This window comes from Bombus pyrosoma, linkage group LG2 (assembly GCF_014825855.1).
Source record: "Bombus pyrosoma isolate SC7728 linkage group LG2, ASM1482585v1, whole genome shotgun sequence".
In the NCBI taxonomy this organism is placed as follows: domain Eukaryota; kingdom Metazoa; phylum Arthropoda; class Insecta; order Hymenoptera; family Apidae; genus Bombus; species Bombus pyrosoma.
The window spans coordinates 8,534,367-8,548,558 of NC_057771.1; the positions used below are offsets into that span (position 1 = coordinate 8,534,367).

The 14,192-nt window shown below is 39.0% G+C and overlaps 2 protein-coding genes and 1 pseudogene across 4 annotated transcripts; 2 read left to right on the forward strand and 1 right to left on the reverse strand.

Annotated features, from left to right (window-relative positions):
• Window positions 1-25: 25 nt before the first annotated feature.
• Window positions 26-4,983, reverse strand: LOC122574873 (arylsulfatase B-like). Its single transcript, XM_043743029.1, has 9 exons — window positions 4,777-4,983; window positions 4,554-4,706; window positions 3,800-3,973; window positions 2,981-3,193; window positions 2,195-2,444; window positions 1,493-1,672; window positions 1,134-1,400; window positions 421-694; window positions 26-317 (listed from the first exon to the last, which is right to left on the reverse strand). The coding sequence occupies exons 2-9, from the start codon at window positions 4,662-4,664 to the stop codon at window positions 149-151; spliced, it is 1,638 nt and encodes a 545-aa protein (XP_043598964.1). The 5' UTR covers window positions 4,665-4,706; window positions 4,777-4,983; the 3' UTR covers window positions 26-148.
• Window positions 1,366-11,902, forward strand: LOC122574863. Of its 3 annotated transcripts, XM_043743005.1 has the most exons (6): window positions 5,179-6,227; window positions 6,978-7,530; window positions 8,398-8,731; window positions 9,670-9,831; window positions 9,913-10,036; window positions 10,574-11,902. In XM_043743005.1, the coding sequence occupies exons 1-6, from the start codon at window positions 6,117-6,119 to the stop codon at window positions 11,090-11,092; spliced, it is 1,803 nt and encodes a 600-aa protein (XP_043598940.1). In that variant the 5' UTR covers window positions 5,179-6,116; the 3' UTR covers window positions 11,093-11,902. The 3 variants fall into 3 exon arrangements, with proteins under 3 accessions (XP_043598949.1, XP_043598940.1, XP_043598930.1); XM_043743014.1 differs by lacking the exon at window positions 5,179-6,227 and adding an exon at window positions 1,366-1,470 and having other exon boundaries at window positions 9,670-10,036; XM_043742995.1 differs by having other exon boundaries at window positions 9,670-10,036.
• Window positions 11,903-12,199: 297 nt separating this feature from the next.
• Window positions 12,200-14,176, forward strand: LOC122573731 (annotated as a pseudogene).
• The last annotated feature ends 16 nt before the right edge of the window (window positions 14,177-14,192 follow it).

The window sequence follows — 14,192 nt, forward strand, 5'->3', positions numbered from 1 at the left end:
ACCGAGAAAAAATCAACGCGTTTAATAAAGATTCCCATCGAGATGCATTTACCTCATAGTTCTGTGTGTCTAAAGATATACGAAGATACCAAAGTACTTTGCTGAACTTTGTTCCTTTATCCGTTTTCTTTCTCCTGCTCGTGTAGCTTCAGCTGACGTTATTCGCGAATACGTTCAAATAGTCACCGAAATTAGTCCACGTGTGATCCCAATAATCTGGATTCGCTCTGCTATCCCATGGCAGGTTGCCAGGTAATATCGCAGTGGCGTTTAATTTACGCAGCCTGTCTCGCAGCTCGGTCACGAGGGAAGGATACCTTGAATCCCCCCAAGAAATAAGCAAACCGCATCATCAAGCGCGTGTCATCGGTAAAAGAAAGACTTTGAAAACGTTGATATTATAGAAATTGTCTCACTCACTTGTTTATAAGATTATTATCCTCGCAAGGGTCCTGTTGGACATTGAACAGACAAGGCGCCTCCAGCGGTTTGCATTGTGGCAAACTATCATTTTTCGGAGGACACTTAATCATAGCATCTTCCCGAAGCCTGCGAATAGCGTCTGCAGACAAAGCCAAGCCGATGCTGGCCACTGCTCGACCAGCTGTACTTCCGATCACGCCTCCGATATCATAAACCCATTCTCTTCCAGATGGGCCATACCAACCGTCCCATTGGCCATTATAGGTAGACCCTTAGAACCCAGAAAATATAATAATTAAATAAAACGAATTCGAATGAAATTGAAAAGTAGAAACCATAATACACGGTAGTTTATAAAATTTTCCGGCCACATGAATTTTTTGTATTCTAAAATATCTAATCTTCCAATATTTTCTAAATCGAAGTATTGTGATATAATCTATTCCAATACTATAAATATATGTATAATATTTATATTCCAATATTTTCTATTCTAATAAAGAATTTTAACTGATATTATAAAACCATATAACAATGCTTATTTATTGAACTGTTTCTCTTTTTTAACTTGTAACGCTCATATTATATTATTTCGAAATTTCTTCAGGTATCGTTCTGGAATATAAAGAGAAAGGATTAATCGAGCGGAAACTTTTCAACGGCATCGCAGCTCCCAATTTCCCGATGATAAAGCTACAATTACTTTTTACCCTGAATGTACTTCCAGTCTCCATACGTGATTCCTGCCACTCCAAAGATATCGTCGATATTATGAAGAACCATTTTTCGTGGCGATTCTGTGTCTTCACTCAGCGCGTACCATAAATCCATTCCGTCGATGCTCAAATTAGATGGATTTCCTCCAGCAGCTGTTATAAGCGTTGGCAACCAGTCACTGATGTGAAACAATTGTCTACTCACTCTCCCAGGACGCACTAATCTTGGTGACCATAATAAACCGGCTCCCCTAACGCCTCCTAATAAGGATAAATTGGTCGTTCAATTCTATATTTGCTTTATTTTCTCACATTGGAAAATCGTATACAGGTGAGTGTTCTTTCAGTAATACCTTCCCAGAGAGTGTTTTTTGTGCCTCTCAGAGGCCAATTCGAAGCGGCGTTTAAATTGAAACCGGCCGGTGGCCCCCCATTATCCGTGGAGAACACGATCACGCTGTTTTTTAGCATCCCCTTCTTGCGAAGCGCTTCGACCACCTGGCCAACCGACTCGTCTAGCTTGCTCAGCATACCTGCAATAAAGTCATCATATCGTTCTCTGAAAAACAAGATTAACGCTATTAACGCTGCGATTGCCAGAGTAATCGAAATAACGACCTATTAATTCGAAAGAATGTATTTTCAAAACTAAGCATAAACGCAAGCATACGTGAACGCTTTCGTCGATTTGTGTAGCAAGAGAAAACATCTTACACCAAGCTTCAACACATTCGTCTCAACCGGGAGACTAGTTACAGAGAAAATTCGGATTATTGATCTTCCTTTTTGTTTCACTTTGCATATCACGATATCACACGATAGCTCTAGCGAAGAATAAAATTATCCTGAGTCTTGCTTCTGCTAATTTTCTAATTAAACAAATAAATAAGTAAATTTTATTTCTATTAAAAATGAGTAAGTGTCAACAGACTTTAGGATGGCAATGTACCGTATTTTCATCTCTCGTTTTATTAGTACAAGCTTCATGCCTCAGTCATCGATAATCGTAGTGTTAAAATTATACGTAGATTGGTAAATAAGCGTACTCTAGTTACCAGCAAAGCGCCTACGCTCGTAGTTGAAGATATTGGTGAACTTGGCGACATCTTGATCGGGTACTGGCAGAGGATTGTAAGAATTTCCGGAATGTACAGCCGCGTGAGGTAAATAGAGGAACATTGGACGACTGGCGTTATGATCATTGATTAGTTTCACTGCCTCCCTCGTGAAAATATCCGTGGAATATTGGCCGTGGAGATCCCAGGCTGAATTTAATCCTCTCCTCATGTCTAATCCCCAATATGGCTGCATTTAAATTAAATGCTACAGTATTCTCCTCCTTTAACGATTTAATTTAACCCTCTGGCGGCGTAATTAAATTAAACGAAGAATTCTCTTAATCTCTTTCTCCTCAAGATTTTCCGCGTTCCACTACTATCAGATACAAAGTACGTAGGTCAATCTTTTACGAGAAACAAATGCGTTACTTTTAATGACGTTTAAAATACACAGTGACCATGGAAAGCAATTGTACGCCACCGCATTTATCTACTATCGCATTCGTATGATAGTTAATTAGATCCAACGGTAATAAATTTCGTATCGTTTAATAAAATAATAATTTCGTACCATTGCAAGGATTTGTACGAAAGAAACGTAGAACCTAATGTCAAAAAAAAAGATTCTAAAACATCTTTCCTTAGAGAATTAGGATATGTAAAAATACTTTTGCAGCCATTTCTCTGTATACGTAGTACATTAACGCGTGTATAGTATATTTGATGGTTTGTCCGAGTCTCTTTCGGAATACGCTGTTAAAAGATGCAAATTAAATTACTTACACTTTCCACGGCACTATGATCAAAGTAATCATGATGGCCGCTCCAGAAGCCAATGTGCGAGTCGAATCCTCTATACATAGGCGTGTATTCTTTCGTGTAAAATCCCAAATGCCATTTACCAACGATGTGCGTACTGTAGCCAAGTTCTCGAAGATATTGCGGTAAAAGCTTCTCGTGAAGAGGGAGTCCTCTCGGCTCGGCGCATTTCAGAACCTAATTCCACGCCATGTAACGTTAACTATACTCCGATTTCTCGGGCTTTCATAATTAAAAACGCGAACCTTGTCTCGCCGAAATACCAATTTTGCAAGGTTCCGTAATACCAACGGTCGAAGGTCAGCTATACTTTCGCCGTAAGTACGAAGTCAGTGGAAACAAAGCGAGAAGTAAGTGAGATCGAATGGTTGGTGTAAATAATTTGTAAATCTAATAGCGAAAATGTAACAGCGTAATTTTCATAAAAATTCTGTAATCCGATAATTAATATCTAATTTGTCCAAAGTCAAACAATCGCTGTCGATAGAGTTAATTATATTATCTTTCGTTTCACTCGTCTGTCAAATATTCGATTTTTAAGGTAAATCAGGCAATAAAACAACTGACTCAATTTCGTTATTAAAAAAACAATTCCGGTTGAAAAATTGTTACAAACACGGCGACACGATCTTCTGCTCTGTTCATAGAACGAAACTAGTATCGTCGGAGTGCAACGAACCACAGTGGAATTAATGCTTGCGGTTGTTAAATCCTCCTTAGCGCAACATCGTTTTATTTACAAGCCGATTACGCGCTTGAATAGTTAATGACGGAGCCGCGTACCCCATGTTGCATTCCTGTGTGAATGGGATGCTTGCCGGTCATCAAAGCGCTCCTGGACGGTGTGCAAATTGGAGTGACGTAATAGCGGTCCAACAGCAAGCCTGAGTATGCCAGAGCGTCGATATTTGGCGTTGGGATTTGTCCCGACCCGTGAAATCCGACGTCGTTCCATCCCTGTTCGACGGGTTTAATTAGGCGCAACAATTAAAACATTCGTCGAACTCTTTCAACGGCGATCGATATCCTTGATATATCGAAGTGTTTGTAACTTGTATGTTGACTTCTATAAATTTCGATAATACAAAAAATGTACAAAGTGACGCAAGTTTCTCGAGCTACATTTCCTCAGGACAATTTATAGGTATAAATAAGTGAGCGAGTAAACGAGTATGCTTATTAGCATTGCAACTACATCGACCTTCGATAGCTAGATGATTGTACCGGTTTCATTACGTAAAAACACGATTAGTATTCAATTATCAAGAGATTAATAACTTAATTCTGCAAGTTCATTTATCGCAAGATGACGGGATAATAATTGTTAAGGTGATTTGAAGAAATAGTCTTAAGACGAATCGTCGCCACTTTTCTCTACTTCTCAAGTTACGCGATCGATCGATGTGGCTTCTTTATTTCATCAGTTTCTCATTTTATACGCCATGGAACAACGTGAGAAAGTGTCATTGATAGAAACCTGAACCACTCTGTACATGAAGCTTATAATAGCAAATGAACGAAATGACTGACAGCTCACCAGGTCGTCGGCCAAAATGAAAACGATGTGGGGCTGCACTGCAGCAGCCACGTGACAAACAACGAAAACTGTCAGGTAGAAGCACGACGCTGTTCCTCGAATCGCTATCATCCTGTCACGATGCCGGTCGTCCACTCTCAGTCTTTCGTGGAACTGTAAACCGGTTTCCTTGAAGATACTATTTTCGTTCTCGACGATCCAGTTCGCTAAGGAATTGTCTCACGAGCAATGTGTCTGTCTTCCAATAATTGTCACGGAAGTTTAATCCTCGTGTCCAACGACTTGCCGTCTACACGTACGGAAAGTTTCGAAGCTTTGCACGACACGGCGCCAGCTACGAGTGTATGACGGGGAAAGAAAGCGCGAAGACGATGATAAACGACAGCCGTGGCGAGCGTGATAACAGAATGATAAACTCGCACGCGTAAATGAAAAACAAACGACTCCCTCTCCTCCTTATCCGGAAATCAGCTGAAGAGTCGAGCACTCGGGCCGACGACCGATGCAAAACTGTCCTCGGCTCGTCCTCTTCTTAGCGGCGATGGTGGGGCTGGCCTCCCACTTTGGAGAACCGTGTTCTTCGTCTTTAAAACGTCCGCGGTTTCACGACGATTTCGTGGGTTAGGTCATTGACACGCTCAGGTTGAAACTACGTAGAAGTTTCTAAGCAGAGCTCGGTCATAACTTGCCATTGCGTCGTTTCTACCCTTTAGCCGAGTTTTCTTTATTTGTGAAGAATGGTCGTGTTGCGTTGTAATTATATGCGAAGCTTGGAGAACGGAAATATCGTGGAAACCATCCTCGTTTCTCGACATGACTAAGTGTCAAGATATTTCTGACAAGAAAGTTCTTAGAACGGAAAGTGCGATCTTTGAACAGTTAGAAAATCATAGGAAAGAAGAATAAATAAAATTTTGCTAATAGACGAAGTGTTAAGCGATTTTTTTTTTTTTTTTTTGTAAATAAAAGAGAAAAGAATCAATGGAAAGCAGAAATAAAAATTGTCTCTAAGAAGTATTGTATAATTACAACGTGACACAAGCGTTTTTGGTAAATAATGGAAACACGGATAAAAAGTAAAAATGCCACGGTCGAAAATTGTGAGTGATCGTTATCGGGCCATTATTATATGTGAAAATGGACACAGGTCAATTTAGATGACTATCGGATGGAACAATTGTTAGGAAAATGGTAGGCGCCTAACAGGAAAGGGAATGCTATTCGGTGACGTGAATCAGTACATTGTTTGTCGTTGTACCGTAACGATTAATCCCGTGGAACATTGGGACGTATAAAATAAGCACGTAACACGATGTTGTAAAACAGAATCTATTAAGTTGACTCGTGATTTCGTCCGATGGGAATTATACAAAGTTATTGAATGAACAGTGCAGTTTCATTCTTAGCGGCAACAATTAAGTCCGATTAACGTCACTTGACCTAACGTTGCAAAGGGCAACTCCGACTCTGTTTGCCTCGTGCGGTTCGCGCATGATTTTGCAGAAAAAGTGAAGAAGCTTCCGTGACGACCAACTGTGTGCTATTAACCGCGTCTCGCGAACTATGGCTTTGCTTACTTGGAAGTCTTGGAACATTGTCTTATCAATCTCTACGGTGACTGCCATTGCGACCATTGGAAATAAAGTCACTTACAACGAGCTGATTGATAAAACGGTACTCGAGTTATAAAAATTGAATCGAAGCATGTGAAACGTCCATGTTATTATAGATCAATGGCTTTGCCGTTAATTGAAAAAAATGGACATTTTGTATGTTTCAATGTCGATTAAAATGACGATGCTGGCGACTAAAATGCTGTAATAACTGCTCGGCAAAACTTGGGAAGAAATATGAACTAATTTCCTATGCCGAGCGTTCATGGATTTATTAGTCAGCGTTTGTCTCGTAAAAGGCGTGAGGAGAGCGACGAACGGTTGAAAATGAACTACGTATTTGATAATATTTTGTTTCATTTTGTAGTTGAATTATTTTTTTAAATGGAAACCTTCCTTCTCTTCGCATCGTAGGAATCGTTCTGCATAAAAAAGTATTAAAGTGACATAGTCGATAACTGATCGATTTAAAATGCAGTTCAACTTTAATTTTGTAGAATATTATACGAGAAAGGATGTAATGCAGGATTCTTATATTTATGTTTTCTTTGTCCTACACGTGATAAATTCTGTAACACCCTGTATATCATGATAATAATTACAAGTCTTGATAGTTTGTATTTTTCAATATCATTATATGATACACAGGCTCGAAAGGTAAAAGAAAGGTAAAAGGAATTTCTCTTCAAAGACGATAACGAAATTAGTATACTATCGATGTATAGTCATATGACAAAATTAATATGCGTATTATCGTTTATGTTCTTTTATCTATCAAAAATACACGATCATACGAAAAGTTCACTTTCAGATGACAATCGTTCGATCATGTACGATGTTCCATGCAGACGACGCTCTTCTGTTAGCTGGGGAATACGATGAATTCTTTCAACGATCTCTACTCAACGATCTACCGATTGCTCTAATCTCCGAATCGAAATCAACGGCGTTCAAGATGTTCGCCCTGGGCAAATATTCGTACACGATATACACACAGTCCTCTGTGATATATTTGCTTTGGAAATTGAATCAATTCATCGTGGTTGCATCCTCGCAGCCAATGCTTCAATTGCTTCTGCAAAGGACAAAGGACTCTGGTTGGTCGAACTTTCAGGGTTTCCATATTCTGATAGACAGGAAAACCGAGCAACGCGGCTGTGTGAACGCTTACAATTTCCTGTGGACAGCTTGGGAATACGACAGACTTTCCACCATATTTCTGTGCATCGATCCGATCGAAGGAATCGTCCTTTATACTTTTAATCCTTATTCGAGCATCGCGCCCGAAGTTTGGAGGAACGTTGGACATTTCCATGGGCGCGGTGAACATCCTTGGATATTATTGAAAAAGAAATACGACGATGGTGAGTCGCTTAACTTGCAGCTAGACCGCCAACTCCGTGTACAAATTCGACGCTATCGACGCGACTGAAGAGATAGCATCTATTGTTAATTGGACATTTGCCTCGTTCTCCATTTTGAATACAATTCCAATTTTTTCACGCATATTTATTAGATCGTCCGTAAAGTTTCTTTCGTTTTGGAAGGAAATAATGGATGCACAACATTTTCCGTTTTATATTTGTTGAGAATTTTGGATCTTAATAGCCGAAATAATGGTATAGGAACTTTAAATTTGCACTTAGAATTCATATTAGAATAGTTATATATTTATTTGATAATCGATTTTAAAGATATTCATCGATACACACTTGCACGCGTCTCAACGCTTTCTTCCATACCAGACTGTTAACCGACTGAACAATTTACATTCATTCGTTTTCGAGACGCCGCGCACACACATACTTCCACACACTGATATTCACATACAAGTATTACTACTCCGCAGCTAACTTAGTCTACTCAATAGAAATATTATTTTATTCAATTGCGTACGATCCATTTTGTTCTATCAAAATACAGATCACAACGTTCGACAGATTAGGTCTCGTGTTTGTATAAAGATGCATCGTTGTAAAACACGTGTCTGTAGAAGAAAGACACTTTTCGGACTACCTAATACATACTGTGTGCATTCGGTACATCCTTGCACGTTTAAATGCATTCGTCGTCATCGTCGAATGTTTCCCTTATGACGATAAAGCAACAAACTAGCGAATAACTTGGCGATAAACCAGCCGAACGAAAATTTTTACCACTGCGCGATAATCAAATTCGTTTAGAAAACAGTGTGAGTAGATTCTAAAATGATTCTAAATTGAATGCGAAAGATTGGAGAACATGCGAGGACTTGATGTTCGACAAGACGAAAGATCTAAGCGGGTACGAGGTCCGAACGAACGCCATATCCTTCGAGCCGCATCTTCAAATAGACCCAACTAAACGAGGCTTGGAACAGTTCTCCGGTGACAATAGCGAAATCCTGAAAATAGTGTTCAAGAAGTTGAACGCGAGCCTTCGCGTACGTGTGTACACTGGGTCTCCGTATAGTTTAGGAGGAATTGGCAGTCACGGAACCATGGTGGGAATGATGGCTGACTTGGCTACTGGTGAGGTGGATATTGGAATGAACGCGAGGAGCCTGTATAATACATGGAAGGTCGAGTACGTGTTTCTCCAGTTTTAACCCTCCGTAATGCTATGTGACTTGGAATGATAGGCACGCATACGCTGCTGCTCATAAGTACATAGATGGTTCGATGAATTTGTACTAGCCCTTTCAGGGTCGTGTCTCCTTTTAGAATCTGTGAGAAAAAATTAGTTTTCTATCAGTTATTGATAAAGCAAATATATTGCGTTATTCTGTATGTATACCATATTTATGGCGTAACAATCGAACAAACCATAGACGACGAAGACTCCTGAAATCGCCAACTCTAAATAAACTTTAAATAACAAAACTTATATTAGGTTGTCTGGAAAGTTCTTTTCGTTTTTTTAAATAGGAGGTAAGTATAAAATATATTTCCTTCTGTGTACCTTAACACGTTGACTGCCAGACGAATTTTCCATGGTTTGCCCAAGGCGCCGACGTGGAATGTTCATTATGCGATGCATATTATGTTGAAATATTATTTGCAGCAAATAAAATGAGTTATAAAATCATGCTTGAAGCATTTTTCGTGGTGAGGGCCACCGGTGACCCCCACGGCAGTCAACGTCTTAAATAATATACGATCCTTTCTCTTCTATCACCTTTTTCCATCTCTCCGGGAGCCTCTCATAATACCATTTGTCCAAAATTCTCTTGGTTTACTTTTAAAATATTCTTCGAGACCGTTTTTCACTTCGTTTCTAATTTCCTCGTCGTATATTAAATTTTAAATTAACTCAAAGCACCGTGATCGATCATGATTCTTCCCTTCCATAAATTAGCAAAATTCTATTTACAATTTAAAACACGTGGACGTTGTACCGAGAGGAACGTTCGAATGAAAGAGATGCATCGAACGTCTGACCATGTCGGAAGAATCTACTTGAAAACGAAACGCAAGAAATTCTCTTTTATATCGATAACATGGTGGCCATGTGTTTTATTGCAGACACACGTATCCTCACGGAGACGACGGTCTTTGCGTGTTCACGCAACGAGCAGGAGAAATATCAGAGTTTGCCAAGATCATGTCCTTCCTATCGCCAACTATACACGCGGCCAATACTGTTGTGTTCGTGATCGCTCTTCTGGTTCTCACAAAATACCAGGGGTTCGTAAAAGCTAGCATGAATATAATACGTTTGATGACTTTTGGCGCCGTACATAGATTACCGGGAACCGATTCCACCAGGATGTTCTTCAGTAGTACGTTCATATTGTACTTGATAATGAACGCGCTGCACCAGAGTCATTGGGCTTCGTTTCTTACTATTCCTGTTTCTCTACCGAATATTAAAACATCGGAGGATCTTAAGGTACTTGTATGATCTTAAGCAATTTACGAATGCCTACGGTGTACTTTATATCGATACTTGAACACCATAGTTTTCCAGCATTTCAGAAGAAATATCATAGCTGGTCGAAACACATACTTTATTCATTTAACCTTACAGCCACGGATGATTCACATAATTTCCTGCAAAAAAGAAAAAAAAGAAAAGAAAAAGAGATAGCGCACGAAATTTATATTTTGTATAAGTTTATCACAGACGGACTCTTAATGCAATAGGAGAAACCTCGCGGCTAGAGAATTAATCACGTACTTTACTAAATAACTAAAAATGGTATTATTAATGCTAGTCACTGTATTTATAATTGAGCCGCTTATTTGCAACAACGGCTGACTGCACGAAACAGAGTGTAAACGATATCGATGAGATCATAGAACCGGTGCTTTGGCATTAAACTTGAAAAAATCTGGCAAAGTGGTTTTTGCATTGCATTAAGGAACGAGGTACTTTAGCCTGTGAAGAGCCTCGGTTTTAATATTAACGAAGTTTCATCGTTCACAGAAGTCTGGCTGCCAAATCTACGGATCGATTTTTCACGGTCAAGAGCTTCAGGATCCCGAACTACAATCACGTTTCCACAAGGACACCTACTATGCTTGCAAGGAGCACGTGCTCCGATCGCGATGCGCCGCCTGCTTAGGCGACTGTCTTCATCATTACATGAGGATCCACAACGAAATGCGCCTTTATCGATCTAAGAAAATACAGCAGAACGCGCTAGTGTTCAAGACCAGAGAGGACTGGCCACTGCTTGTTTCTGTAACGCAAATGATTCAGAGAACGGTCGAAAGTGGAATTATAGGAAAATGGAAGGAAGCGAGTACAAGAAAAACGCGCTGGGCGTGGAAGAAAAGGCAAGTGAACAAAAATAAAAGCTTCAAGACTTTGGAGATGCATCATGTCTTGTTCAGCTTCTATATACTGGGCAGTGGATACCTTTTAGGGACTGTGGCTTTTGTTGCGGAAATATTTATGGGAAGGCAACGAATTGACAAATCCTCAAGAAATCGGAAGCATTGAAGGAAAAGTAGATTTTCGATGTTAAAATTGTTGGACGCAGTGGTTTTGAGATGATTTTGTATGAGGAAAACATGATATCACAGCAGGTGGCACAACTTGGACGATTCTTTGAAATGACGTCATTCTTCAGGAATTTTTCGGAACCGGAATTTTTGAGATTTGGTTCAAAATTTTGGGCCGATTTTGCGACTATGTACGAGGAGAATATGTTGTCATAGGAGGTGACATTATTTCGATAAATCATGGGATATCATATCATTTCTCGAAATTTTAGGAAGCTATCTTGCTATCTTTGTTATGTCGTTAGCGTGGCCTTATCTATTTCTCATTTTTATTTTTTTGTTTTTTGGTGAGTTCTTGTGAGATTGGATAGTAAAGCGGATAAGTAACGAGACTGTGAAATGCTGCTAAACTACTCTGATCTATCGAAACTCTTTCTAAATACATTTTATATAATTTTTTTTTCAATAAATAATTCGCTGCTGGTTGCTGTTGGTTGCTTCTCATTGCTCGCAGTACCCTGATTGTTGTTTCTATAATTAATACAAATGGAAACAATTTATTTATATTACTTAATTACACCTTCAAGCACTTTAACGTTTCCTTGCTCTTCCCTTTCGACGTTCGAATGCACATTTCTTCTCTTCTGCATATACAGCAAGAGCATCGGAGAAGACAGCACATAAAGTCAAATATCTGTAGTCGTTCGCCATGGAATTAGTATCACACGCAGGAATTTCATCTTTCTAAATAAAATGTGTCATACAAAGACATGTTCTGTCACACGAATGACGAATTATCTTTATTGGTATAAGTTATTACTAAATATGTAGACGATAACATATATAATAACTAATTTTATAAATGTATCATGTAATAGCACTGCTTAATAAAAGAATTATTTATTAATTTTACTATTACACATCCGATTGTAGATTCGAAAATTAATATTATTTGAATAGTTACTGCGCTACTAATATTGGCATTATTAATTATTTCAATACCTACAAAACTTTCTTTCGCGAATAGTAAATAATTTAACAAATTGGAAAGGACACGAAGGAATATCTTCACAAGAGAAAAAGATCTTTCGAACGACTAAGAAAAATGGGTAACTTCTCATCAATTTACGAAGGATAATAAAACAAAATATTAATTGATAAAACTTTGCTTTTAAATTCCTCTCGCGTTCCCCAATTTTACCATGAAACGCAAAAATATTGAAACTTTCAAAATGATTCTCTTCCTGGCAACTCGAAACTAACGCGGTTCCAGCGAGTTTCTAAGTTGAACAATCTACGACAATTTCAACTTGGCAAAAACCAGAACACCGAGGGGTTACAATTGAAGGCAGTAAGTGTGCACAAACCTTCGACGCTGACAATCGATCTTGAACAAAGAAGAGACAAGCGTGTTAAGCGTCCTAAACGGCATAGTGACCGAATTACACTTGCCCAAATTGTACGCCAGCCTGAAGTTAACCGGCTACGCGAACAACACTCATTGCTACAAGTTGCTGCCCCTGGTGGCGAACGGTGAATACGACGTGTTACTGAATATTCAATACGCCTCCAACAAACCGAACATCACCACCACCTATCTGCACGTCAACTCAGCAATCAGTATTCTGACCAGGTATCCAGATAACGAGACAGTCTACGCGAGGATCTTGAACTTTATGAATTCTATGTCGTACCGCGAGCTATTTATTATCGTACGGTATAATTACCGTGTTTATTTTTAAATGTTTTACAAATCGAGGAATAGCACGCGCGGGTTTAAAAGTCGTACGAGTGGCGTCAAAAAATTCTATGTCACATTCTCGTGAACGAGTTCCGTGGAAGGTTTGTCCGATCGATTTCTTTCTTTTATTTACGTTATCTTCGATTACGTTTCAAAGTAATTTATCTTCTTTATCGATTTCGCCGATTCTTCCATTATATCCGTAGATTCTGTGGATTCTGTAGACGCTTTAAGGGCAGCTGCAGTCAACATCTACGGATATGTGCAAATATGAAAACGCAATTTTTCACGATGTACTGTGTGTACTCTCGGATCATTGGGATTCGTATCATGTGAGAAAGGGGAGGAACGTGACTTCTGCTGCGGATAGGTCTTCGAGGTTATCGAGGATAGCTTTCGGCTTGGAAGTTTCACCTTTCCAGACACGGGACAAATGCTTCGTACTCGACGTACGCGGTGCGATCTGATCGAGAGACGCGTTCAACTCGGTGCTGATGCACTTGTGGCGGAGTGGATTAATAGGATCGTCGGTGGGGGACAAGGTGATGACCAGATACGTGCGCGAGTGCAAGAAGACTAAAGAGGATGAGAAGAAAAGTTACGATGCGATGAAACTGAAGCAAGTCGAAACTCTGCGTTTTATATTGTGGCTTTCGGACGGTGTGCTTCGACACTGGCATTTTTCATGAAGAGCTTCTTACAACGTGGCGGCTGAGAATGACACAGAAGAAGAAGAAAAGGAAAAAAGAAATTCCCATTTCTCCGTTCACTGCTCGAGGTATTCTTAAATAAGTTAAACGAGTGCTTCGACTCGGTGCTGATCACCTTGAATATCTTCGGCGCTTTCAATCGCAATGGAAAAGTTATGTTTTATGGATAAATGTAGTTTGTAACGTCCTTCTCTGTTGCGGATTATTCGGGGTCAACTTTTAAGGCTCCGGTAACTACAATCTTACTCCGCGACGACACTTTCAAGATAACAAATACGTGCTCTGTTTCATGAGAACGAAAATGATCGCTGATTATTGTAAAATTTCAAGGACGAGACAAAGTATTCGAATGGCAGAATTTCGATAAACGATAATAATAACCGAGGGCTTTGAAGGGATATCAAAGAATGGATGTTAATTGGTCAATATTGTATTTATTTCTTCAGTTTATTTTAAACAATTTGTTCATTCGAAGGACCTCGTAAATCCCCCGTAAAATGAATATGTTATATGTTTCTTTTTACAATTTATATCATATACACAATGATAGCAATAATAATAATAATAATAATAATAATAATAATAATAATAATAATAATAATAATAATAATAATAAAATTAGTAATAAAATTAATAATAATGATAAT